Source organism: Hemiscyllium ocellatum, chromosome 28 (genome assembly GCF_020745735.1).
Source record: "Hemiscyllium ocellatum isolate sHemOce1 chromosome 28, sHemOce1.pat.X.cur, whole genome shotgun sequence".
Lineage (NCBI taxonomy): Eukaryota > Metazoa > Chordata > Chondrichthyes > Orectolobiformes > Hemiscylliidae > Hemiscyllium > Hemiscyllium ocellatum.
Window position 1 is genome coordinate 48,363,702 of NC_083428.1, and position 26,942 is coordinate 48,390,643.

The window sequence follows — 26,942 nt, forward strand, 5'->3', positions numbered from 1 at the left end:
GGGTAGGGCTGGTCTGGCCTGGACTGGTCTGGCCTGGGCTGGTTTGGCCTGGGCTGGTTTGGCCTGGGCTGGTCTGGCCTGGGCTGGTTTGGCCTGGGCTGGTCTGGCCTGGGCTGGTTTGGTCTGGGCTGGTTTGGCCTGGGCTGGTTTGGCCTGGGCTGGTCTGGCCTGGGCTGGTTTGGCCTGGGCTGGTCTGGCCTGGGCTGGTTTGACCGGGGCTGGTCTGGCCGGGGCTGGTTTGGCCTGGGCTGGTCTGGCCTGGGCTGGTTTGGTCTGGGCTGGTTTGGCCTGGGCTGGTTTGGCCTGGGCTGGTTTGGCCTGGGCTGGATGGGCTGGTTGCTCTGCAAACAGATTGGGCTACAAAATCTGAAATATCCTGTTGTCCAAGGGGCTTTCAGAGCCAGGGTCAGCTCGAGGATATCTCCTTTATAGCAAACACCCAAACCCAGAGTGCTACAAGACATTTACTGAGATGGAATATGTCGGAGCTCAGGCATGAATACCCCTATCTCATATCCCCAGCGAATAACCCCCAAGCTAATGTCCCACACCTATTGTCCCCCTTCAGCCACCAGGCTGCTCCCTGCTTGTTTACCCTCACACCCTGTTATAACAAATCGGAAATCAACAGGTTTCATTTTAACAAGTACTATTCATAAGGACCAGGGAGTGTAACTTCCTGCTGTTGGTTATAATCTCTGCCCACTGACTGTGACCGGTGGGTCTCCTGACTACTCTCCTGGCCTTCTGGACAGGGTGAAGACTCTCTGACCTTTGACCTTCTGGACAAGGTGAAGACTCTGCCCTGGACAGGCAGGATGTCCCAAATGTCGTTAAGACTTGAACTAACAGGGGTCAGACCTGTGTGACACTGCAAGGCCATGTAGTGAGCTGACAATTCTTACAAGACCGCACAGAGACTCACATAACATTCAAAGTACCCATGCTACAAAATAAAACTGAAGTTACATTGGCCCTTGCCTTTGACTGAGCTGTCTGAATGTCTTTGTGTTTATCATTTCATGGGATGTGGGTAGCAAAGTCTGGGCCAGCATTTAATGTTCATCTCCAATGCCCTGAAGGAGGTAGTGAGGAGCTGCCTTATAGAATGGTTGCAGTTCTGAGTGTGTAGGGCATCCACAGTGCTGTTCCACCAAGAATTTCATACCAATGTTTAAGTACAGTCTCTCTGGCATATGAAAGATGCATTCTCACCTGATGATGTTACTGGAAATCCAAGCCTAGTCAGTAGATTTTGTAATTGTTTATGAGTGTGAGTCACAGGCTGGGTGGAGTAATGTATGTTTGCATGTTTCTTTAAGTGTGTGCTTGGCTGGGGGTTTCTGGGTATATGGGTGCATGACAGCATTGGCATGAACGTCTGTTGCGGGCATCATGCATGTCCCATGTTTGGGAGTACGTGTGTGAGCACATATAATGGGACTCTCGGAAGGTATGCTGCCTCCCAGGTGCCAGGGTCCGGGATGTCTCTGATTGAATCTACAAGATTCTGGAGGGGAGGGTGAGCAGCTAGAGTTGGGGTACACATTGGCACCAATGACATAGCTAGGAAAAGGAATGAGGTTCCAAAAAGTGATTTCAAAGAGTTAGGTTGGAAGGATGAGTAGAGTAGTAATCTCAGGATTGCTACTGGTGCCATGTACTAGTGAGGCGAGGAACAGGGAATGAATGCAGCTAAACACGTGGCTACAGCGCTGGTGTAGGAGGGAAGGCTTCAGATATGTCGATCATTGGGATACCTTCTGGGGAAGGTGGGACCTGTACATGAAAGACGGGTTGCACTTAAACTGGAGGGCACCAATGTCCTGTGCAGATTTGCAAAAGCATTTCAGGAAGGTTAAAACGAGTTTGGCAGGGGGATGGGAACCGAAGTTACAGATCAGATCAGAAGAGAAGCTAGCTGTTGAATGGGCAGAAATAGAATGCAGAGAGTCTGTCAGAAAGGATACACAGTTGTTAGAGCAAAGGGATGGGTTGAAGTGTGTCTGTTTCAATGCAAGGTGTCAGGAATAAGAGTGATGAACTTAGAGCATGGATCAGTACTTGGAACTACGATGGTGTGGTCATAATGGAGATGTGGATTTTACAGGGGCAGGAATGGTTGCTGGATGTTCCAGGATTTAAATCTTGTGAAAAGAACTGGGAGGGGAGCAAAAGAGGAGGGGGAGTAGCATTATTAATTAGAGAGTGCATCACAGTTGCAGAAAAGGAGGTTGTTAAGGAGGATTTGTCTACTGAGTCAGTATAGGTGGACGTCAGTAACATGAAAGGAGCAGCCACTTTATTGGGTGCTATCCATAGGCCCCCAGTAGCAGCAGAGAGATGGAAGAACAGATTGGACAGCAGATCTTGGAAAGGCGCCGCTGTAACAGAGTTGTTGTTGCTATGGGTGGCTTCAACTCACCCAATATTGATTGGAACCTCGTCAATGCAGATGGTCTGGATGGAGCCAATTTTGTCAGGTGTGTCCAGGAAGGAGTCTTGACTCAATATGTAGATAGGCCGACTAGGGGAGAGGCCATATTGAATTTGGTGTGAGGCAACAAGCCAGGCCAGGTGTAAGATCTCTCAGTGGGAGAGCATTTCGGTGACAGTGGCCACAACTGCCTCACCTTATCATAGCCATGGAGAGGGATAGGAACAGACAGTATGGGAAGGTATTTAATTGGGGGAAGGGAAATTATACTGCTGTGGTGAAGGAGCCTTGGATGACGAGAAGAGGAGCTTCTCATCAAGCGGAAGAAGGTAACTTACTTAAGGTTGAGGAAGCAAGGATCTGACACAGCTTTAGAGGGTTACAGGGTGGCTAGGAAAGAACTAAAAACTGCACTGAAGAGAGCTAGAAGTGGGCCATTAAAAGCCTTCAGAAGGGATTAGGGAAAACTCAAATCATTCTACACTTACGTGAGGAATAAGAGAATAATCAGAGAGAGTAGGGCTGATCAGGGATAGTGGAGGGAACCTGTGCCTGGAATCTGAAGAGGTAGTGGAGGCCCTAAATGAGTTTTTTACTTCAGTATTCACTAGAGAGAGGGACTTTGCTGATAGTGAACACACCGTGGACTAGGTTAATAGGCTTGAATAGATTGATATTAAGGAAATAGATGTACCAGAAATTCTGGGAAGCATCAAGGTAGGATTCTTGGCAGTGTGGAGGAACAGTGGGATCTTGGGGTCCAAGTACATAGATCATTCAAAGTAGCCACCCAAACTGATAGAGTTGTTAAGAAGGCAGATGGCGATTGAGTTTAAGAGATGCAAGGTTTTGCTGCAACTCTATAAAACCCTGGTTAGACCACACTTGGAATATTGTGTCCAGTTCTGATGCCTCATTATAGGAAGGACGTAGGTGCTTTAGAGAGGATGCAGAGGAGATTTACCAGGCTGCTGCTGCCTGGATTGGAGGGCATGTCTTATGAAGAAAGGTTGAGTGATCTTGGGCTTGTCACACTGGAGAGAAGAAGGAAGAGAGGTGACTTGGTAGAGGTGTACAAGGTAATGAGAGGCATAGATAGAGTAGATAGCCAGAGACTTTTCCCCAGGGCAGCAATGGTTGTCATGAGGAGTCATAGTTTTAAGGTGATTGGAGGAAGGTATAGGAGAGATGTCAGAGGTAGGTTCTTTACAAAGAGAGCGGTGGGTGTGTGGAATACACTGCCAGAGACGTTTGAGACATTTAAGCGACTGCTGGACAAGCACATGGATGGCAATAAATTGAGGGGTGTGTAGGTTAGGTTGATCTTAGACTAAGATAAGTCCTCGGCACTACATTGTGGACAAAGGGCCTGTGCTGTGCTTTATGTTCTGTGCTCTATGTTCATATGAACATGGTTATATGTGCAAGCATGTGTTTAAGCATGTGAATATATGTTTGTGTGTGAATAGGTGTATGTGTGTTAATATGTGTACATGAATCTATGTGTGTACATGTATGTGTGTCATACAGTCATAGAGTCATACATGGAAACTGACCCTTTGGTCCAACTAGATCCACCAACCATGTTGCCAAAGTAAACTAGTCTCACTTGCCTGCATTTGGCCCATATCTCCTCTCAACCTTTCCTATTTGTGAACTTTTCCAAAGGTCTATTAAATGTTCTGACTGTACCTGCATCCACCACTTTCTCTGGGAGTTCATTCCACATACAAACCATTCTCTGTATAAAATAACTGTGAAAATACACCTCCTAGTTTTGAACTTCCTTACCCTAGGGAAACGATCTTTGCTATTCACCTTATGTATGCCCCTCATGATTTTATAAACCACTATCAGGTTGCCCCTCAACCTCCTGTGCTCCAGTGAAAAATATCTAAGCCTACCCAACCCATTTTTATAACTCAAATTCTCCAGTCCAGGCAGCATTCTGATAAAGCTTTCCAGTTTAATGATATCCTTCCCATAGCAGGACAACCAGAACTGTATACAGTATCCCAGAAAAGGCCTCACCAACATCCTGTACAAACTCAACATGGAACATAGAACAATACAGCACAGAACAGGCCCTTCGGCCCTCGATGTTGCGCCGACCTGTGAAATATTTGTGTCACTCACACACACACACACACACACACACACACACACACACACACACACACACACACACACACACACACACACACACACACACACACACTCCCAAAATCATCCATGTGCTTATCTAAGGATTGTTTACATCTCCCTAATGTGGCTGAGTTGACTACATTGGCAGGAAGGGCATTCCACCCCCTTACCAGTCTTTGCGTAAAGAACATGCCTCTGACATCTGTCTTAAATTTATCACCACTCAATTTGTAGTTATGCCCCCTCATCATCCTAGGAAAAAGTCTTTCACTGTCTACCCTACCTAATCCTCTGATCATCTTGTATGTCTCTATCAAATCCCCCTTAGCCTTCTTCTTTCCAATGAAAACAGATCCAAGTCTCTCAGCCTTTCCTCATAAGACCTTCCCTCCAGGCCAGGGAACACCCTGGTAAATCTCCTCTGCACTTTTCCAATGCTTTCACATCCTTCCTGTAATGGGGCGACCAGAACTGTACACAATATTCCAAGTGTGGCCACACTAGCATTTTGTATAGTTGCAGCATGATATTGCGGCTCCAGAACTCGATCCTTCTACGAATGAAATCTAACACACCATATGCCTTCTTAACAGCACTATCCACCTGGGTGGCAACTTTCAGGGATCTATGCACATGGACCCCAAGATCCCTCCGCACATCCACACTACCAAAAATATTTCCATTGACCCAGTACTCTGCCTTCCTGTTATTCTTCCCAAAATGCACCACCTCACATTTAGCTGCATTGAACTCCATTTGCCACATCTCAACCCAATTCTGCAGTTTATCCAAGTCCACTGCAACCTGTAACATTCTTCCAAACTGTCCACCGACTTTAGTGTGTCTGCAAATTTACGAATCCCTTCATATATGCCTGCAGCTAAGTCATTTATAAAAATGACAAACAGCAGTGGTCCCAAAACAGATCCTTGTGACACACCACTAATAACTGGACTCCAGACTGAATATTTTCCATCAACCACCACTCGCTGCCTCCTTTCAGAAAGCCAGTTTCTAATCCAAACTGCTAAATCACCCTCAATTCCATGCCTCTGCATTTTCTCCATCGGCCTACCAGGTGGAACCTTACGAAAAGCTTTACTGAAGTCCATGTATACCACGCCAACTGCCCTACTCTCATCTACATGCTTGGTCACCTTCTCAAAAAACTCAATAAGGTTTGTGAGACACAACCTGCCCTTGACAAAACCATGTTGACTATCTGAAATCAAATTGTTGCTTGCTAGATGATTATAAATCTTATCTCTTATAATCTTTTCCAAAACCTTTCCTACGCCGGAAGTAAGGCTCACTGGTCTATAATTACCTGGGTCATCTCTGCTGCCCTTCTTGAACAAGGGCACAACATTTTCAATCCTCCAGTCCTCAGGTACTAAACCTGCAGACAATGATGACTCAAATATCAAAGCCAAAGGCTCTGCTGTCTCCTTCCCAGTTTCTAAGTAAAAACAATGACTGCAGATGCTGAAAACCAGATTTTGGATTAGTGGTGCTAGAAAAGCACAGCAGTTCAGGCAGCATCCTAGGAGCAGCAAAATCAACGTTTCAGGCAAAAACCCGGTTCTGTTACCTTATTACTTCCTCCCTGCCTGACAGGACCATACCTATCAAGGACATGCAATATCTGTTCCTTAAACCAGCTTCGAACATCTGCATCCCCTGCATTTTGTTACCCCATTCTATACATCCTGATTCTTGCCTAATCCCATTATAATTGCCCTTGTCCCATTGATAACTCTTGACCTGTGGCATGTACCTATCCCAACTCTTATACTCAATGGTTTGAGCAATGGTGGCAATTGTGCTGAACTCCTTCTTAACCACCCTGCCTACCTATGATGCAAATTTCAAAGAATTATTCCTGAACGCTTGGCTCTCTCTGTTGTACAAAACTACTCAGGGCCCTACCATTAATTGTATAAGTCCTGCTCTTGTTTGTTCTACCAAAACGCAATACCTTGCATTTAGACAAATTAAGCTCCATCTGCCACTCCTCAGTCCATTGAATGTGTGTGAATATATATGTATATGTGAATATATATGTATATATGTATGCGTGTGACTATATATGTGGATGTGTGTGAATATATATGTCTATATGTGTGCATGTGTGTGTGAATATATATGTGTATGCATGTGAATATATATGTATATATGTGTGCATGTGTGTGTGAATATATATGTATATATGTGTGTGAATATATATGTGTATATGTGTGAATATATATGTCTATATGTGTGCGTGTATGTGTGAATATATATGTATATATGTGTGTGTGAATATATATGTGTATATGTGTGAATATATATGTCTATATGTGTGCGTGTGACTATATGTGGATGTGTGTGAATATACGTATATATTTGTACATGTATGTGAATATATATGTGTATGTGTGTGAATATATATGTATGCATGTGTGTGTGAATATATATGTGTATGTATGTGAATATATGTATATATTTGTGTGTGTATGTGAATATATATGTGCATGTGTGTGAATATATATGTGTATGTGTGTGAATATATATATGTATATATGTGTGCGAATATATATGTATATATGTGGGTGTGTATGTGTGTGACTATGTGTGCATGAATGTGTGTGTGTGTGTGTGTGTGTGTGTGTGTATGCATGTGTGTTGGAGTGTAGCAGGTGTCTGAATGCGGGGCAAGAGCTACACTGGTGCCTCAGTCTGTTCCCTATACCTTCTGACCTTCAGTCAGTGTACTATTGTATTTAATCCTGGTCTGATCCACAATGTTTTCTCTCCTCTGCTCCTTTTCTATCAATCGTTTTCTTCAGGTATTTTGTTGTGAGACAGTTAAAGACCTAATCTGATGGAGATGGTGAAATGGCATGAATCCAGTGGTCTTTTGACCCATTCTGCCCCCAGCAGCACTGAAGGGACTGGTCTCACGTTGTTTGATTGGGTCCTGCTGAAGGGTCCTACTCTGGGTGGGCCCAATGCCTGCTTGGTTGGTGCTTCCAAAATTGCTTGGGGTGGAGGATGAGACAGGGTTTAGAAGAGCCATCGTAATGGACCTAATGCAGGATTTAGGGTGCTGCTAGGGAGGCCTGGGAAACATTTTACCCTCATTTCTCATTGGATATTCTGTAAATATTTCTGCATCGTAGGCTCCTGATCCTGGAATTGAGCCGTTGTTGCAGCCAGTGCACATTCAATAATCTCGGCCTGGTAAGATTTCAAAGATTGACACAGTTTTATTTTGCGAATCAGGCATTCAAATGTTGTTGAGTGAGTTACACAGGATAAACAAGTGCACTTTAATTGTTCCTTAAACTGTTGCCCAGTTCCTTAAGGTTTTCCTTGTTTCTCCTGTTCCTTAACCTGTTCTTTCTGTATGCCTTAAGATTTTCCCTGCTCCTATACCTGTTTTTCAAGTTCTTTAAGGTTTTCCCTGTAATTGAGCCTGTTCCTTTCCCTGCTCCTGTCTTGTGTTTCTTGGACAGTATGCAGGGGCCTGGGGCTGCATGTCTGTGTGCCAGCCAGCAGCATGAGGAACTAATAACTCCTCAAGATACCTTGTAAAAGTCTTGATTGCATTAAACATCCTCCATCCCTGTCGGCTCGCGCTCAATTAGCCACCATCACCCCTTCTCTTTTGGTCCACAATCAGGGTGCCCTTTAATTTGCTTTATTAGGGTTGGTCACCCTGGTCTCATGTTAAGATAGATACCCCAGAGCGGGTCAATAGGGTGCAACTGGTGACTAGTCACTAGTTACTGGTTACTAGATGCTCTTACCAGCTTTCAGCTTCTCCGTGCTTCCTTCAGGTTTATTGGCCAATGGGCTGCTGTGATGCTTTGCCGACTCTGTAAGAGTAAGGTGGAATTAGACAGGCCGACGGGACTGGGTGGTTGCCTGGTGTGACAGAGCCATCTCTGGGTTATCTCAAGCTCTTAACTTTTTAAAGCTGAACTCGTGGCATTCAATCTACCAACCTGCCAGGTTCAAAGGTTGCAATCTGAGGTCACCTTAAAAAAACATGCTATTGATAAATAAAGTTTCCTTTAACAGGGGAACTTTACACTTTGCTGAAGTTTGATAGGAACAGAGGTTGTGCTATGTTTGAAGAAGGACCTATTGTGCACATTAATCCTCAGTGAGATTGTCCTGTTTATACATGATAAAGTCTGCAGAGTATACAAGGACTCTGAATAGACAATAGCCCAGTCAGGTTGCATTCAATTTTATTTTGAGTTTTAACTGCAGGTTATGAGTTATGTGACTCCCACATTTCATTTCATAGACTCATAGAGCATGGAAACTGGTTCAACCGGTCCATGCTGACCATACTTCCAAACTAAATGAGTCCCACTTGCCCTTATTTGGCCCATATCCCTCCAATCTTTTCCATTCATGAACTTATTCAAATGTCTTTTAAATGTACCTGTATCCACCACTTCCTCTGGAAGCTTGTTCCACACATGAACCAGCCTGTGTAAAAAAGTTGTCCCTCATGTCCTTTTTAAATCTTTTTCCTCTCACCTTAAAAATATGCCCCCTACTGTTGAACTCATCACCTTTCGTATTCACCTTATCTATGCCCCTCATGATTTCCTTGGTGATTTGTTTGAAGATGCTCAGGAATGACTGTGAGCGCTGTTGGAGCTTGTTTATCATGTGCCTATGACTTAATCAAAACTTGTAAAACTTGGGAATGATGCAGACTGCCTTGCCCACCTCAGAACAGTTTCCAGCATAACCAGTACCTTCATTTACAAGTGTTACTGGTGAATCGCTACCTTATCCCTCTGCACTTGCTATTTGAATGGAGCTTCTAACCTGTTTATTTCATGCAATCCAGTTTGTTTCAAACAGGTTAGCTTGCAGAGCAGGAAACATGAAGCTGTTGGATGAGGTCTGGGATTATTAGTTCTGCACTCCGAGTGGGAACCCAGACACATGGGGAGTACAGTGTTCCCAGCTCTTGTTTGTTCCCTGTGTGAGTGGTGCCTCCATAACTGAACTGAGTATGATGTAGTGTTCATCACTGTCTGCTAATTAAAGAGATTAGAGAAGGGAGATGAACAGAGAGAGAGATCATTGGAAAAATGGAGAGAATTAGGCTGAGACAGACAAGGATGACAGTCATGATTTGGAGATGCCGGTATTGGACTGGGGTGTACAAAGTTAAAAATCACACAACACCAGGTTATAGTCCAACAGCTTTAATTGGAAGCACACTAGCTTTAGGAGCACTGCTCCTTCATCAACCACCTGATGATGGAGCGGCGTTCCAAAGGATAACAGTGATATTAATGCAGATATAGAGAAAGAGAGAGAGAAGGAGAGAGACAGCAAGAGAGAATTAGTGAAGAAAGACAGAGAGAGACAGGATTGTGGGAGATAGACAGAGAGGGTGAGTGACAGAGAAAACGAGAGAGCATTAGTGAAGAGAGACATGGATTGACATAGATTTGATGGAGATAGAGAAAGTGAGGGAGAATTACTGAAGACAGCAAGTTAGAGACAGAATGAGACTGATTAAGTGAGTGAGAGAGGAGTACATGTGAAGTCATCAATGGATCTCAAGCATGCCTTATGTTGTCATTACCTGGTTTACTAAAGGAAGGATTAACCCCAGAGAGATAGAGATTGAGTGAAAGCACTGTGAAAACTCTGCTTGTCCCCCAGGAATGGGCTGCTAAATGAATGGTGTGATATGAGGTTGAGTTTGGTGTTGTGATCGCAGTGTTGACGGTTGATCTCATCTGGGGCAGCAGGTGCATTGAGCCAGCTTGTTGGTTCATTGTTGGGTACTAACCTGCCTTGGCACCAGATAGTCTAGACCAGACACAGGCACACAGGGTATAATTACACAGTCTGCAAAGATACTGGCACTGCGTAGCGTCACATTATCACGAGTCACTCCCTCGGGAGACCATCTCAAACTTAAATTCAACAAAAACTCTGCTGATTGAAAGTGCTGCTCAGATTTAACCTCTAGACCTGTTTCTACTGCCCAAGCTCTCAGATACTCTGATAAAAGACAGTTAGGTGAAGGTGAGGACTGCAGATGCTGGAGATTAGAGTCGAGAGTGTGGTGCTGGAAAAGCACAGCAGGTCAGGCAGCATCCGAGGAGCAGGAGAATTGACGTTTCGGGAAAAGGAATGAGGTTGGGAGCCTTGGGGGTGAAGCGATAAATGGGAGCGAGGTGGAGCCAGGGGAAAGGTAACTGAGAGTGTGATAAATAGATGGAGGTGGGGGGGGTAAAGGTGGAACGGATAGGTGGGAAGGAAGATGGACAGGTAGGACAGGTCATGAGGATGGTGCTGAGCTGGTAGGTTGGAACTGGGATAAGGTGGATTTCACCAGCTTCCTCATTTCCCCTCCCCACCTTACCCCAGTTCCAACCTGCCCGCTCAGCACCATACTCACGACCTATCCTACCTGCCCATCTTCCTCCCCATCTATCCATTCCACCCTTCCCTCTGACCTATCACTTTTACTCCCACCTCTATCCACCTATTGCGCTCTCAGCTACCTTACCCCAGTCCCACCCCCCCTCCCATTTATCACTCTGCCCACTTGGCCCACAAGCCTCATTCCTGATGAAAGGCATTTGCCCGAAAAGTCGTTTCTTCTGCTCCTCGGACGCTGCCTGATTTCCTGTGCTTTTCCAGCACCACACTCTTGGCTCTAAAAGACAGTTAGCTTAAAATGTTCACTCCATTTCTCTCTCCTCTCTGGCCTCGTGACCATTTCCAGTATTTCTGACTTTAATCTATATCACGTCTTCCTTTCCCCAATACATCGAATTCAAAACATTGAGTCTCATTCACAAATGCCTCCACAAGTTTAACCCAGTCCTCCAGCCTTAACCATCAGCCTGTGTAATTCTGACTCCCCCTTTAGCCTCGCTCCCTGAGACTCCCTGTCTTGATTCCCTCTCAATTGCTGCATCTATTCTCACCTTTGACCTCTATTGTCTGTAGTGTATTTGCTCTGAGTGTTGCTCGTTAATATTCATGATTTCTCCCTCTCTCTCCCAATACTCGGCTCCCCTCATGGATGATCCCGGATTCTCAGAGCGGAGCCGAGCTTCATAGGTATATCCTCGCCTTCCACAGTGGATGATTCCTGATCTTCAAAATATAGCCTCAATATCCTGGAGGTGCCATGGAAACAGCTCCCCCAGCCTCCTGTGCATATGGCAGCTCTAGCTCAAATTTGAGCTACAGGGAGAGACTAAATAGGCTGTTTTCCTTGGAGTGTCAGAAGCTGAGGGATAACCTTATAGAGGTTTATAAAATCATGAGGGGCATGGATAGGGTAAATAGACAATGCCTTTTCCCTGGAGTGGGCGAGGCCAGAACTAAAGGGCATAGGTTTAAGGTGAGAGGGGAAAGAGATAAAATGGATCAAGGAGCAAAGAGGAAGTGGTTGAGGCTGGTACAATTACAACATTTAAAAGACATCTGGATGGGTATATGAATAGGAAGGGGTTGGAGGGATATGGGCCAAGTGCTGGCAAATGGGACTAGATTAGGTTAGGATATCTGGTTGGCATGGACGAGTTGGACCGAAGGGTCTGTTTCCATGCTGCACATCTCTATGACTCCACAGCAGGTGAACCTGGACATTCTACCATCTAACCCTAGCCCATTCTGCAAAGGATCCTTTTGCTGACCTGTATCATGTCAATGATGCCAATCTAGCTTTTAAGCCCATCATAAAACTGCTAACTGAAAACAACTAAACATTCACAGCAGAATCACACAGAAGGAGATCTTTCGGTCCATCAGACCTGCACCAGTTCCATTCTCTCGTGCCAATCTCCCGCCGTTTCCCCTAACCCTGTATCCCATTTCTATCCAAATAACTGTCCTCTCAAGTGTCTCAATTGAATCACATTTCCAGGCAATGCATTCCACACACTAACTACTAACCGAGTGAGAAAGTATATCCTTGCTTCAGCCTGGCTTCATTTCCACATCCCTTTCATTTTATACCCTCTTATTCTTGTTCATTTTACAGTTTCTTCCTTTCTACTCTATCCAGCTCGGTCCTGATTTTGAAACCATTGAAGAGACCTCCTATCAACCTCTTCTCTCCAAGGTCAACAGTTCCATCTTCTCCAGTCCTCAAAACTGAAATTCCTGGGACCACAATGATAAATCACTGGGCTCTTACCAATACATTCACATGCACAGTAACATTTTCACATTAATAATTCAGAACCACTGCCCACTGCAGTGGGAGGGCAGGGACTAAAGAAAGACTGAGTTGAAGGGGAAAATAATATACTCCAGCCCTCTAAAGTGCCCACCTCTCTCATCAAGGGTATTAGTAATTTGATGTGGGAGACGTACACTAATTAGATGACCTTTGGCTTTCTGGTCAACAACACACTTCATAACACACTAGTGCTTCCCAGACTGTCACTATGGAAGTTCTGTTTAGTTAGGAAATGAGAGACATTTTTGAATCAATCTGACCAGGGATATCATTACATTCCTCTGGAGCATGTGGGACTTGAAGCTAAGCGTCCCGGTCCAGGGGTAGGGTCACTGCCACTGCACCACTAGACTCCGTTGGAAGTGAAAATCAAGAGAAAAATTGCAAATCCAATTTTATCTAATTAATCAACTTACACCCATCTCTACCTGGAGTTAATGAGTTAACATGATTAATATCTGCTTACTCATGGGAATAAGCTTCAAGTTGGGGTGAGAGTTTAACTGCGGCTCCATTAACCCTCTGTATACACTTCTTTACAAAAATTTGAAAATGATTGCGCTTTACAGTTTCTGTGCACTGCGAGAGAGTGTGATGATAATTGGCTGCTGTTTACAAGCTTTTTGGCATTCTCATCTATTCCAGCTGATGGAGGGTCACTGTAACAGATACTCAATCTACCTGAGCCCAAATCAACTGCCAAAAGCAGGTGCAAACAACCCCAATGAGGCGTTGTGTTTAAACTGAAAGAAAGGCCATGCTCTAAGGTTGTTCAGCCAATATATAATGAGGGCCTGGGATCCTGCTGCTACTTTACTGGGAATATAAATGGGAATATAAATGGTCCTCCTCAGGTCTCTTTGTTGTAACTGGATTCTAATGAGGAATATCAAATTCCACTATATTTTCTCCAAAGTCTATATGGAAGTGCTTTGGATCTTTTGTTCTTGCTTATTATGAATGAAGTCTGCACAGAGTAAATGTGAAGTCCTATAAACACGTTCCACACTCTGCACGATTAGCATCAACTGTTTCAAATTGTCATGAATAAAACTACTCACCACTGCCTTTGTTTGGAGAAACCTGTGAGGAGAATAATAAGACGGATGTTAATGGACATTTGAAGTTATATTTATTTGTCAAATGACACTGTTCTCTCACTGGTCCATCTCTTGGAGATGTGGAACATTAATCTGGGCATTAACCAATATGAGTTATGGCCAAAGCTGGAGACACAGGTGCACATAGGCAGGGGGTGTGAGTGTAAGGAGCCAAAAGAGGCAGAAGAGGGTAGTGATGGTTTTTAAGACTGTGAGGAGGACTTCCCGACTCAGTGCCATCCCATTATACCTTTTGTGAGGTCAGTATTGCAGCCACCCTGTCTGGAAATTAGGACCAAAGTCAAGCCATGATCTGATATGGACCACCACAAATTGACATGGTTTGTACTGCCCTGAGTGTTGAGGGTGACAAAGTGATCTCACTGAAATATTTCAGCATTTTGATGGCGTGATGGGTGAAATTGGGAATCATTACTCACAGAAAGGTCAGTGAAAAATGAAAAACTGTTCAGGAACAGCATGGAATCAAAGCAGGGAATGAAGGTGGAGATAAAGATCAGTCAGGACACAACTGAATGATAGTATACCTTGAAGCACTGAATGACCTCTTCAAAACCATCCCTTCCCACAACTTGATTCATTGAATCATAGAATCCCTACAGCATGGAAACAGACCATGTGGCCCAACAAATCCACAACAACCCTCCGAAGGATATCCCATCCAGACCCATTCCCCTATTACTCTACGTTTGCCCCTGACTAATGCACCTAACCTACACATCCCTGAACACTATGGACAATTAAGCATGGCCAATTCACCTAACCTGCACAGCTTTGGACTGTGGGAGCACCCAGAGGAAACCCATGCTGACACGGGGAGAGTGTGCAAACTCCACACAAACAGTCGCCCAAGGCTGGAATTGAACCTTGGTCCCTGTGTGAAAGGGGTGTGTTACAAAATTGTCTAAAGCCCAGAGAGAGTGCAGTTCTGTACTCTCAGCCAGCATGCACAGGGAATCGCTGAGCTGTTTTCCAAGACTGGCAGAGGTCAGTGCCATGTTTGGTCAGGGATATGAGGGGAGATCCTCGGCAATGTTTGGCGAATTTTTTGTCAGGCCTGTATAACATGCTGCACCACCGTTGACAGTTTCTGTGCTTGGCTTATCGAGGAGAATATTTCTGGCCAGTGGGCTGTATGGGAGGCTCAACACCCAGAGGCAAGGCTCAGGAGGGTGGGCAGGAGTGTTCAGTCACTCAGTGTACACTGCTCACAGTGTGGACCTGTCTGTGCCTGGACTGGGAATGAAGTTAAATGGAGTTGTCATGCTTAGGTCAGCCTGATTTCACTGGAGGATTTGGATTGTTGGAACTGAGATGAAAGTCTGGTGATATTTCATAATTTAATAACTCTACCCTCCCACCCTCCATTCCCTCTGGGGCACTAAGGCTCAGTCAAACCTCCTGGCCACCAAACCGCATCACTGCGATGAAAACTGTAACAACCTGACATACTGTCACTGGGGGTGAGGGAGCTCCCCTTCCTCCTTCCTGTCCGGAGATTCCAAATGTAAATGAGGTTGGCAGGTGGAGGGAGGGGTTGGTAAATCTCTCCTGCCCAACCCTGAGGAAACATCACCAATTGCTTCAGGTTGTAGTGATGCCATTGTGTCTGTTGTTAAAACTTTGTTTGGAAAGGAATAACTTTTGAACCCTTTAATTGCCATGATGTGAAGTACTTTAATCGTTGTTTGATGGCATATAGGTTCCTGCAGGTAGGCACCTGCCATCAATGCCCCAAGCTTGGCATCTCTCAAAGGGTCTTCCTAATTTTCCACATGTCATTCCCATTGGGAATCTCCTGGCGCCATTAAATTGCACTTGTTTGGGGAAAAGCAATGGAGCATGCATTGTGTGTTTGCAAGCAGTACGGTGACTCGCAGCGGTTTAGAAGTGTAAAAACTTTCTAAGAATTGCCACTTCAAGACACAGTGAACTCTTCACTGCCTCAGGATCATCCCCATTGCCTAACAACCATGGCTCACCACTTCCCACCTAACCCCTCCCCCTCCTTATGGGAAGAGTCAGTTTCCATTGGGTTAGGACTTCCTCTTGCTTACTCCTCTTCATACAAAGGCCAAGAGGGTCGGCAGGAATCCCAAGCTCAAGCCTATTCGACATGGGGTTGCGTCACCAATTCCTGAGCTTGGTGGCTCCAATCTAATCAGGCCATGCTATTTTTAAGCAGAGGGAAATATTGCTACATTTCCAATGCACTGATCACTCAGATGGAGGTCATACCCACAACAGACATTGCCCCATTCCCTCCTCCGTTATCGAATCCTCCCCCTCGGTACAAACCTTCTCCTCAGCTTTCAGCTTCTCCTCAATGCTGTTTTCTTTCGAGATGACAATTTCACCATTTTCAAGTAATTCAAGCTCCCTCTCCAGCCTGAAAGGGATTAATGTACTTTCATTAACAGTGGGATTAATGTACATCAATATGCCAGAAGCATTAATCCATTAAGACACAGGCACTTCCTAGGGATCCTGTTGCCGTGGGTTACCTATTTAGTTAGTTTGATGAATTAGAACATGGAATGGCTTCTGCCCTCACTAACGGAGTGGCCTGCTAATGGTTTCATCCTCTTGCTATCTGGCTCAATGCCAACTGGTAATATTTTTCTCTCTTTTGTTTTTACACTCTCAAAATATTGCATGATAAATCACCCCCCCCCCTCCCCACACACACACACACACACACACCTGTGAACATAGCTGAATTCCACTGGCAATTGTCTTATTTACTACTGCACAGCAATATTCACCCTGAATAAACAATTTAATTGGCCAAACGAATCAGAGAAGATTTAACAGTGTGTTACCAGGACTGGATGGTTGGAGCTATAGGGAGAGGCTGGATAGCTGTGGTCTATTTTCCAAAGAGAGCTGGAGGCTGAAGGGTGACCTCATGGAGGTTTATAAAATCATAAGGGGGCATAGATAGGCCAAGGTCTTTTCCCTCAGGTGGGGGAGTCCAAAACTACAGAGTGTTTCAGGCGAGAGGGGTAAAATTTGAAATGGAACCTGAGGGGAAACCTTGTTACATAGAGGGTGATGCGTACATGAAATTAATTGTCAAAGGAAATGGTAAATGCAGGTACGGTTACACCTTGAAAAAGACATTTGGACAGGTACATGGATCCAACATGGGACATGTTGAGAGGGTTAAAGGCCAAACACAGGCAAGTGGGACTAGTTTAGTTCGTAAACATAGTCAGCATGGACATGTTGTAGCGAAAGGTCTGTTTCCGTGCTGTATGGCTCTATGACTGACTTTATTCTGTTTGTTGGGATCTTGCTGTAGGTGAATTGGCTGAAATTGACCAAATTGAGTGACTGTACTGTAAGGTATTAACCGTGAAGTTCTCTCAGTCATTTTGAGACTGTAAAAGACGCTGGAGTTTGTTCTATCAGGAATGTTGGTTACTCAAATCGCCAAACTATTGTCAATGCGTCCACTGCTGGTGTCTCACCTCACACAATGACATCAGCTCCAGTGCGCGTGCAGACCACCCCTCCCTTCCTTCATGGTAATTTGTTTTCAAAAGCAGAGACAAATCTCCCCCAAGTTCCCTTGGTTGCTTCTCACCACTCAGTTTGTGAAGGGGGAGGGCGTGGAAGGTGAAAATCTCTGTGAAAACTGGTATCTTTTCAGCAAGTCCCCCTCTATATACACATAGGTAGTAGATGACACTGACCCAGCTAGCTCTGAGCCAGCTGTCAGAGCGAGCAGAACCCATGACACTCCTGTTTATATCTGTCAGCCAGGGTTCCTTGATTGGGTCAGGTAAACAGCCCCGATCAGGGAACTCATGTTCTATGAGGTCCACCTGGCTGACCTTGTTACATTCACTACACTGAGGCCAAGTGGAACGAGGCAATGGCTGGTGGTTATAGGTCATGTGAGAGTAAGGGAGTGAGTGTGATGCAGTGGTTGTGCCCCTGTCGTGGACCAAGACGCCCGGTTTCAATCCTCTCTGTTCCAGACATGGAACATCTCTGACTAGGTTGATTAGAAAAATAGGTTCAAGTGAAATTTAAGGTAGTGTGATGGGCTCTTGTGCCACAGTGGTAGTGTTCCTATCTCTGAACCAGGATGCTTGGGTTCAAGGCTGTCCTGTTCCATTGATGTGTAACAGCATGCCTGAGCAGATTCATTAAACATATCTAATTGAGTGAGAATGTACCATGTGGGGATCAAGGTGGTTATGGAGTTGCTGGTGTGTGAGTTGGAATAAATGCTGACAGGAAAAGCATATGCCTGGACTCTATCTAACCAACAATGTAATCTCTGGTGTTTATTGAAGGGAGTTTAGTTGTAATAACTTACTCCTTTGGTACTGCAGATCAGTGTCAGTCTAGAGTGTGATTTCAAATGGTAATTGGACTGATGATGGAGGAGGGTATAGAGCAATACAATGGGAATGGAGAGGAGATGAGGGGAGGCAGACTGCAGCATTAACACTGGCATGGAGTGATTGGGCCAAATGGCCTGCTTTCTGTGTTGTATATCCTGTGACTGACTGCCTTAGGAATAGGAGGGCTCCCACTTTGTTGTCAGGTTTTGTGATGGAGAAATGTAATTCATCTTTGCTGGGCTTTCAGACATTAACTGGTTGCTGGATCTACAATTCTTAAAGCTGATCTTACAGGGAACATTGCAAATCATCATACATGGCACAATGGGTGGCATGGTAGCTCAGTGGTTAGCATTGCTGCCTCACAGTGCTAGGGACCCAGTTTATTCCAGCCTCGGGTGACTGTCTGTGTGGAGTTTGTACATTCTCCCCGTGTCTGTGTGGATTTCCTCCTGGTGCTCCAGTTCTCTCTCGCAATCCAAAGAAGCACAGGTCAGGTGTATTGGCTATGGTAAATTGCCCATAGTGTTAGGTGCATTAGTCAGGGGTAGGGGAATAGGTCTCAGTGGGTTACTCTTTGGAGAATCGGTGTGAACTTGTTGGGCCAAATGGCCTGTTTCCACACTATAGGGATTCTATGAATAGGTTGGGCACTTCCTTAGTGGCTGGTATGCCTGACCAAATGGATATTGGTCACTTTGTGTTTGTCAACTGGAGTATCTAATAACAATCGAGAGCTGGTGAGAAACGAGTTCAGCTTGTGCTATGTTAGTTCCGTCTGGTTTTACTGGGTCTAGATTGGCTGAACCAAGTGAACCAGCATTGTTGTAGCCAATAACAGCCCTGAGAGGCTAGGAGAAACTTGAAATAGGCCAAATAGACCACAGGTCACTGTGGGTCTTGGTACCTTCCACCTCCTCTGCCCCACCTCCCACTGTCCCAGGACTGACCTGCAGCTGGATAACTGGACGAACAAAATTGGGAGTCATCCGTCAAAGTCCAAACAAAGAGCAATGCTGAACATAGCTCGGGCCCTGCATTGGGCACACATTGCGATAACAGGCCCCTGGGGCAGTGGGGATTGAATATTCCCCTCCACAGGTTTACACACCTGGTGATTTTCTCTTAAAAGCAAATTTCCCACATTCGACTCCATAGCAACTGGGAGATTGTGAATACTCCTGAATACCTTCATCTGCCCTTCACAATCATAAACCTCAGTCTAACACATTCCTATCTACGTCCTGTGTACTGAGTGTGACTGAACGAATTTGTCATGTTTGGCAGGAGCAGATCAGACTGGACAGACAATGTGATCTGAAAATGTGTTGCTGGTTAAAGCACAGCAGGTTAGGCAGCATCCAAGGAACAGGAAATTCGACGTTTTGGGCCAGAGCCCTTCATCAGGATGCTGCTTAACCTGCTGTGCTTTAACCAGCAACACATTTTCAGCTCTGATCTCCAGCATCTGCAGACCTCACTTTTTACTAGACAATGTAATCTCCCTACATTGGGGAAGCGAGATGTAGACTGGGTAACCGCTTTTCAGAACACCTACATTGTGTCCATAAAAATGACTCTGAGTTTCCAGATGCCTGCCACTTCAACACACCACTCTGTTCTCTGGTCAACATCTCTGTCTCAGGCTTGCTGCTGTGCTCCAGTGAAGCTCAGCGCAAGCTGGAAGAAGAACGTGTCATTTTCCACTCGGGAACTCTACAGCTTCTGGACTCAGGCTCGAGTTCAACAACTTTAGGGCTGGAGGCACCTTCTCCCATGTCCTTACCCCCCACACCAGGCCTTGTTATCACAGGGTCTGCTAATACACACAACTCATTGTTAGCCACTAATAGTCCCCATTTGTAGCTACTCATTCTTCAAAATAAAAACTGAAAGAACTGCAGATGCTGTAAATCAGAAACAAAAGCAGAAATTGCTGGAAAAGCTCAGCAGGTCTGGCAGCACCCGCAGACAGAAATCGGAGTTATCGTTTTGGGACCACTGACCCTTTCTCAGAACTCTGATTTCTCTCCACATATGCTTCCAGACCTGCTGAGCTTTTCCAACAATTTCTGTTTTTGATTCATTTCCCCTAGGCTGATTGTTATTTACTCTTTTGTCTGTCCAACTGTTCTTCACTCTCTTTGGGTTCTATCTCCACCTGAATTGAACTGAACTGCGACCAGAGTTCAAGTGAAGAGGGTAAATAGGGCTGTCAACAAGACTTTAAACTAGGATGTGGGGGGAAAAGGAAGGGTAAAACTCCAAGAAACAGAATAACCAATGGGAAGCAAAGCTGCAGGTTAATGTTTGGGGAGGTGGATTCAACTGCATGGGAAAACATGATATAATTGGAACGGAAGGAGAACTCAGGAGAGATTATTAATGTCTCCAGCACACAAAATAGGACAGTGTTTGGAAAGGGCTAGGAATCACCGAGGACGTGGCTGTAAAGGGGACCTGGACTGAGGGCTAAATATCCCAGAATATACATCCTATCGAAAAGACAGGCAGGTGGGCAGAGGGTTGGGTTGTCTTGTTAGTAAGAAATGAAACTGAGCGTCAGATGATGTTAAATCCTTGAGGGGAGAGGTGAGGAACTGCAAAGGTAGAAAAAGCATAATGGGAGTTATGTCCAGGCCATCAAACAGTGGTTAGTATTTCAGGCACAAGATATACCAAAAGATAGAAAAGACGTGTAAGAAAGGCAAGGTTACAATGATCACGAGGGACTTCAATATGCAGCTGGGCTGGGAAAATCAGGTTGGTAGTGGATTGTAAGAAAAGGAATTTGTGGATTGTCGATGAGATGGCTTTTTGGGGCAGTTTGTGGTGTAGCCCAGTGGGGAACATGCATAACTGGATTTAGTGACATGCAACGTGGCAGACTTGATCAGGGAGCTTAAGGTGAAGGAATCCTTAGGAGGCAGTGATCATAATATTGAATTTACTCTGTAATTTGAGGGGAGAAGGTGGAATCAGATGTAAAGATATGACAGTGGAAAATGTGTTGCTGGAAAAGTACAGCAGGTCAGGCAGCATCCGAGGAGCAGGAGAATTGGCATTTCGGGTGAAAGCCCTTCATTAGGAATGAGGCTGGGAGCCTCAGGGGTGGAGAGATAAATGGGAGGGGGTTGAAGCTGGGGTGAAAGTAGCTGAGAGTCCAATAGTTGAATGGAAGTGGGTGTAATAGTGATAGGTCGGAGGGGAGGGTGGAGTGGATGGGTGGGAAGGTTAACAGGTGGGACAGGTCATGAGGACAGTCATGAGCTGGAAGGTTGGAACTGAGGTAAGGTGTGGGAGGGAAAATGAGGAAATTGCTGAAGTTCACATAGATGCCCTGTGGTTGAAGGGTGCCGAGGCGGAAGATAAAGTGTTCTTCCTCCAGGCGTCGGGTGGTGAGAGAGCGACAATGGAGGAGGCCCAGGACCTGCATGTCCGCGGCAGAGTGGGAGGGTTGAAATGTTCAGCCACAGGGCGGTGGGGTTGATAGGTGCGGGTGTCCCGGAGATGTTCTCTAAAGCTCTCTGCGAGAAGGTCTCCAGTCTCCCCAATGTAGAGGGGATCGCATCAAGTGCAACGGATACAATAAACGACATGTGTGGAAGTGCATGTGAAACTTTGATGGATGTGAAAGGCTCCTTTGGGGCCTTGGACGGAGGTAAGGGGAGAGGTGTGGGCGCAGGTTTTGCAATTCCTGAGGTGGCAGAGGAAGGTGCCAGGATGGGAGGGTGGGCTGTTAGAGGACGTGGACCTGGCCAGGTAGTCGTGGAGGGAATGATCTTTGCGGAAAGTGAAAAGGGGTGAGGAGGGAAATATATCCCTGGTGATGGGTCCATTTGTAGGTGGTGGAAATGTCAATGGATGATGCGATTTGACAGTTGAGTAACGGCAACTACAGAGGCATGGGGGAGGAGCTGGGTAGAATTGACTGGGAGAGGAGTGTATCAGGAAAGATAGTGGAACAGTAATGGCAGGCATTTCTGGGATTCATCCCGAGGGAAAAGAAACATGGTACAGGGAGGATGAGGCAACCATGGCTGACTAGGGAAGGCAGGGATAGCATAAAAGCAAAAGGAAAAACAGGTAATGTGGTGAAGGGCATTGGGAAGCCAGAGGATTGGGAAGCTTAGAAAGATGAACAGAGAGCAACAAAGAAAGAAATAAGGAGAGAGAAGATTAAATATGAGGGCAAGCTCGCCAGTTATATTAATAAAGATTGCAAGAGTTTCCTGTCGATATATAAAGAGCAAAGGAGAGGTAACAGTATGCATTGGGAAACTGGAAAATGATGCTAATGGGGAAGTAGTAATGGGGAACAAAGAAATGGCTGAGGCTGAGGGGTGACTTTATCGAGGTTTATAAAATCATGATGGGCATGGATTGGGTAAGTAGACAAGGTCTTTTCCCTGGGTGGGGGAGATCAGAACTAGAGGTCATAGGTTTAGGATGAGGGGGGAAGATTTAAAATGGACCTAAGGGGCAATTTTTGACACAGAAGGTGGTGCATGTATGGAATGAGATGTCAGAGGAAGCGGTTGAGGCTGGTACAATTAGAACATTCAAAAGGCATCTGGACGGGTACATGAATAGGAAGTGTTTAGAGGAATGTGGAAGAAGTGAGGACTGCGGATGCTGGAGATCAGAGTCAAAAAATGTGTTGCTGGAAAAGCACAGCAGGTCAGGGAGCATCCATGGAGCAGGAGAATCAACGTTTCTGCCATAAGCCCTTTGTCACACATTTCAACTTTAGAGGGCCAAGTGCTGGCAAATGGGACTAGATTAATTTAAATGTTGGGTCGGAATGCACAAGTTGGACCGAAAGGTCTGTTTCCATGTTGTACATCTCTGACTCAATGACTCTATGACTGAACAAATACTTTGAGTCAGTCTTCGCAGTGGAAATCATGAGTAATATCCCAAAATGTCAAGAACGGTGGGAGGTAGAGCTGAGTATGCTGGCCATCACCAAGGAGAAGGTGCTGAAAGGTCTGAAGATGGATAAATCACCCGGACCTGATGAGTTCTGAAGGAGATAGCTGAAGAGATAGTGGAGGCTTTAGACGATCTTTCAGGAATAACTGGAGTCAAGGAGGGTAAAGAGGACTGGAAAATTGCTAATGTAACCCTGCTGTTTAAGAAAGGAAAGGGAAGATGGGAAATTATAGGCTGATTAGCCTGACCTCAGTTGTTGGCAAGAATTTGGAGTCCATTGTGAAGGATGAGATCTCTGAATACTTGGAAGAGCACACTAAAATAGAGCAAAGTCAGCATGGTCTCATCAAGGGAAGGTGATGCCCGACAAATACATTAGAATTCCGTGAGGAGGTGACAAGCTGGTAGACAAAAGAGAACCAATGGATGTTAACCATCAAGACTTCCAGAAGGCCTTTGATAAGGTGCTGCACAGGAGGCTGCTGGGTAAGATAATGGCCCATGGTGTTGGAGGCAAGGTGCTAGCCTGGATAGAAGCTTGGCTGTCAGGAGGCAGAGAGTGGGGATAAAAGGGTCCTTCTCAGGATGGCAACAGTGACAAGGGTGTTCTACAAGGATCAGATTAGATTAGATTACTTACAGTGTGGAAACAGGCCCTTCGGCCCAACAAGTCCACACCGACCCGCCGAAGCGCAACCCACCCAAATCCCGACATTTACCACTTACTTAACACTACGGGCAATTTAGCATGGCCAATTCACCTGACCTGCACATTTTTGGACTGTGGGAGGAAACCGGAGCACCCGGAGGAAACCCACGCTGACAATGTGCAAACTCCACACAGTCTGTCGCCTGAGTCGGGAATTGAACCCGGGTCTCCGGCACTGTGAGGCAGCAGTGCTAAACCACTGTGCCACAGTGCCGTCCTAATCAGTGTTAGGACCACAACTTTTCACTTTATACTGTTCATGAATGATCTGGATAACCAACTCAGGGCATTCTGGCTAAATTTGCAGATGATACGAAGATGGGTGGAGGGACAGGTAGTGTTGAGGAGGCGGGGAGGCTGCAGAAAGATAGACAGATTAGGAGATTGGGCAAAGAAATGGCAGACAACATGGGAAAGAGTGAAGTCATGCACTTTGGTTGGAAAAATTGAGGCAGGGACTGTTTTCTACATGGAGAGAAAATTTATAACTCTGAAGTACAAAGTTACTTGACAGTCCTAGCCCTGGATTCTCTCAAGGTAAACTTGCAGTTTGAGTTGGTAGTTAAGAAAACAAATACAATGTTGTCTTGAATTTTGAAAGGACTAGAATACAAAAGCAAGGATGTACCTGTGACACTTTATAAGGCACTGGGTCAGACTACATTTGGAGTATTGTGCACAATGCTTGGGCCTATACCTCAGGAAGGATGTATTGACCCTGGAGCGTGTTCACAGGAGAATGATCTGAGGAATGAAAAGCTTAATATGTGAGGAACATTTGAGGACTTTGGGTCTATCCTTGATGCAGTTTAGATGAAGGCGTTCTGACTAAAACTTACAGAATACTGAAAGGCCTGGACACAGTGAATGATGGGATGATGTTTCCATTGGTAGGAGAGACTAGGACCCGAGGGCACAGCCTTAGAGTAAAGGGAAGACCTTTTAGAATGGAGATAAGGAGAAACTTCTTTAGCTAGAGAGTGATGAATCTGTACAATTTACTGCCACAGAAGGCTGTAGAGGCCAGATCATTGAATATATTTAAAACTGAGATAGATAAGTTCTTGATTGCCAAGGGGATCAAAGGTTATGGGAAGAAAGTGGGAAAATGGGATTGAAAAACCTATTGGCCACGATTGAATGTGGAGCAGACTTGATGGGCTGAATGTGTTAAAGAGTGTGGTGCTGGAAATGCACAGCTGGTCAGGCAGCATCCGAGGGGCAGGAGAGTTGACGTTTCTGGCATAAGCTCTTCATCAGGAATGTGGGGGAGGCCCAAGGGGGCTGAGAGATAAATGGGAGGTGGGGGGGTGGGGGGGGGCGGGCAGCTGGGAATGCAGATGAAGGGGGTGATGGTGATAGGTTGGAGAGGATTGTGGAGCGGATACATGGGAAAGGAGATGGACAGGTAGGACAGTTCAAGAGGGCAGTGCCAAGTTGGAGGGTTAGATCTGATATAAGGTGGGGGGAGGGGAGATGAGGAAACTGGTGAACTCCACATTGATCCTGTGCGGTTAGAGGGTGCCAAGGTGAATTATGAGGTTTTCTTCCTCCGGGCATCAGGTGGCTAGTATCTGGCAGTGGAGGAGGCATAGTACTTACATGTCCTTGGCGGAGTGGGAGGGGAGTTAAAGTGCTCGGCCACAGGACAGTGGGGTTGTTTAGTGCGCGTGTCGCAAAGATGTTTTCTGAAACATTCCGCAAGTTGGCGTCCTGTCTCCCCAATGTAGAGGAGACCTTCTTGCGGTGGCAGGGGAAGGTGCTGGGAGGGGATGGTGGGTAGGTATGGGGCGTGGATCTAACACTGGAGGTGCAGGAAGGGGAGGGAGGTGTCTGAGATTGTCCAGGTGAACTTGAGGTCAGACTAGAAGGTGTTTGTGAGGTTGATGATTTGATCAACCTCCTCGTGGGAGCACGAGGCGCACCAATACAATCATCGATGTAGCGGAGGAAAAGATGGGGAATGGTGCTGGTGTAGCTGCAGAAGATGGACTGTTCCACATATCTGATGAAGAGGAAGGCATAGCTGGACCCCATGTGGGTGTCCATGGCTACGAGGATTCAAAGGAGGAATTATTGGGGGTGAGGACCAGTTCAGCAAATCGAATGAGTATGTTGATAGCAGGGTAATGTTTGGGTCGGTGGGAGAGGAAGAAAGGGAGGGCTTAGAGGCCTTTGTCATGGCAGATGAATGTGCATAGGGGCTGGATGTCCATGGTGAAGATGAGGCATTGGGAGCTGGGGAACCGAAAGTCATGGAGGAGGTGGAGGGCATAGGTAGTGTCTCAAATGTATGTGAGGCTATCCTGGATGAAGCAGGAAAGCACGGTTTCAAGATATGTGGAGATAGGTTTGGTGGGGCAGGAGCAGGTGGAGACGATTGGTCGACTGGGGCAGTCAGGTTTGTACATTTTGTGTAAGAGGTAGAACTGGGTGGTGCGAGGATCCCGGATTATGAGGTTGGAGGCTGTTGGCAGGCGATCCCCTGAGGTGATGAGGTTGTGAATGACTTGGGAGAGGATAGTTTGGTGATGGGTGGTGAGGTCATGGTTGGGAGAGAGGGAGGGCACAAAAGGAAGAGGTGTTCATGAGTTGGCGCCTCTCTCCAGCGGTGTTGAGGTTGGTGGGCCAAACTACCACGGCGCCCTTGTCCGCTGATTTGATGGTGAGGTTGGGGTTGGAGTGGAGGGCTGCTCATTGTGAGGGCAAGAGGTTGGAGTGGGGGAGGGGTGTGGACAGGTTGAGGTGGTCAATGTCACGGCGGCAGTTGGAAATGAAGAGATTGAGGGCAGGTAACAGACCAGCACAGGGTGTCCAGATGGATGAGGTGTGTTGGAGGTGAGTGAAGGGGTCCTCGGAGAGAGAGGGCGGGAGTCTTGTTGGAAAAAGTAAGCACGGAGGTGGAGGCAGTGGAAGAAAAGTTCAACGTAGCAACACGTGTTGAATTCATTGATCCGGGAGCACAGTGGGATGAAGGTGAGGCCTTTACTGAGGACTGATCATTTAT

The 26,942-nt window shown here is 45.9% G+C and overlaps 1 protein-coding gene across 2 annotated transcripts in view; it reads right to left on the reverse strand.

Moving 5' to 3' along the window:
• Positions 1-26,942, reverse strand: part of LOC132829107 (paralemmin-1-like) — a 300,302-nt gene that overhangs the window by 17,185 nt on the left and 256,175 nt on the right. For both annotated transcript variants that reach the window (XM_060846425.1, XM_060846426.1), the window contains exons 5-7: positions 16,232-16,322; positions 13,874-13,895; positions 8,374-8,442 (exon numbers count right to left, since the gene is read on the reverse strand). In XM_060846425.1, coding sequence (XP_060702408.1) covers positions 8,374-8,442; positions 13,874-13,895; positions 16,232-16,322 — 182 coding nt within the window. The remainder of the gene's footprint in view (positions 1-8,373; positions 8,443-13,873; positions 13,896-16,231; positions 16,323-26,942) is intronic.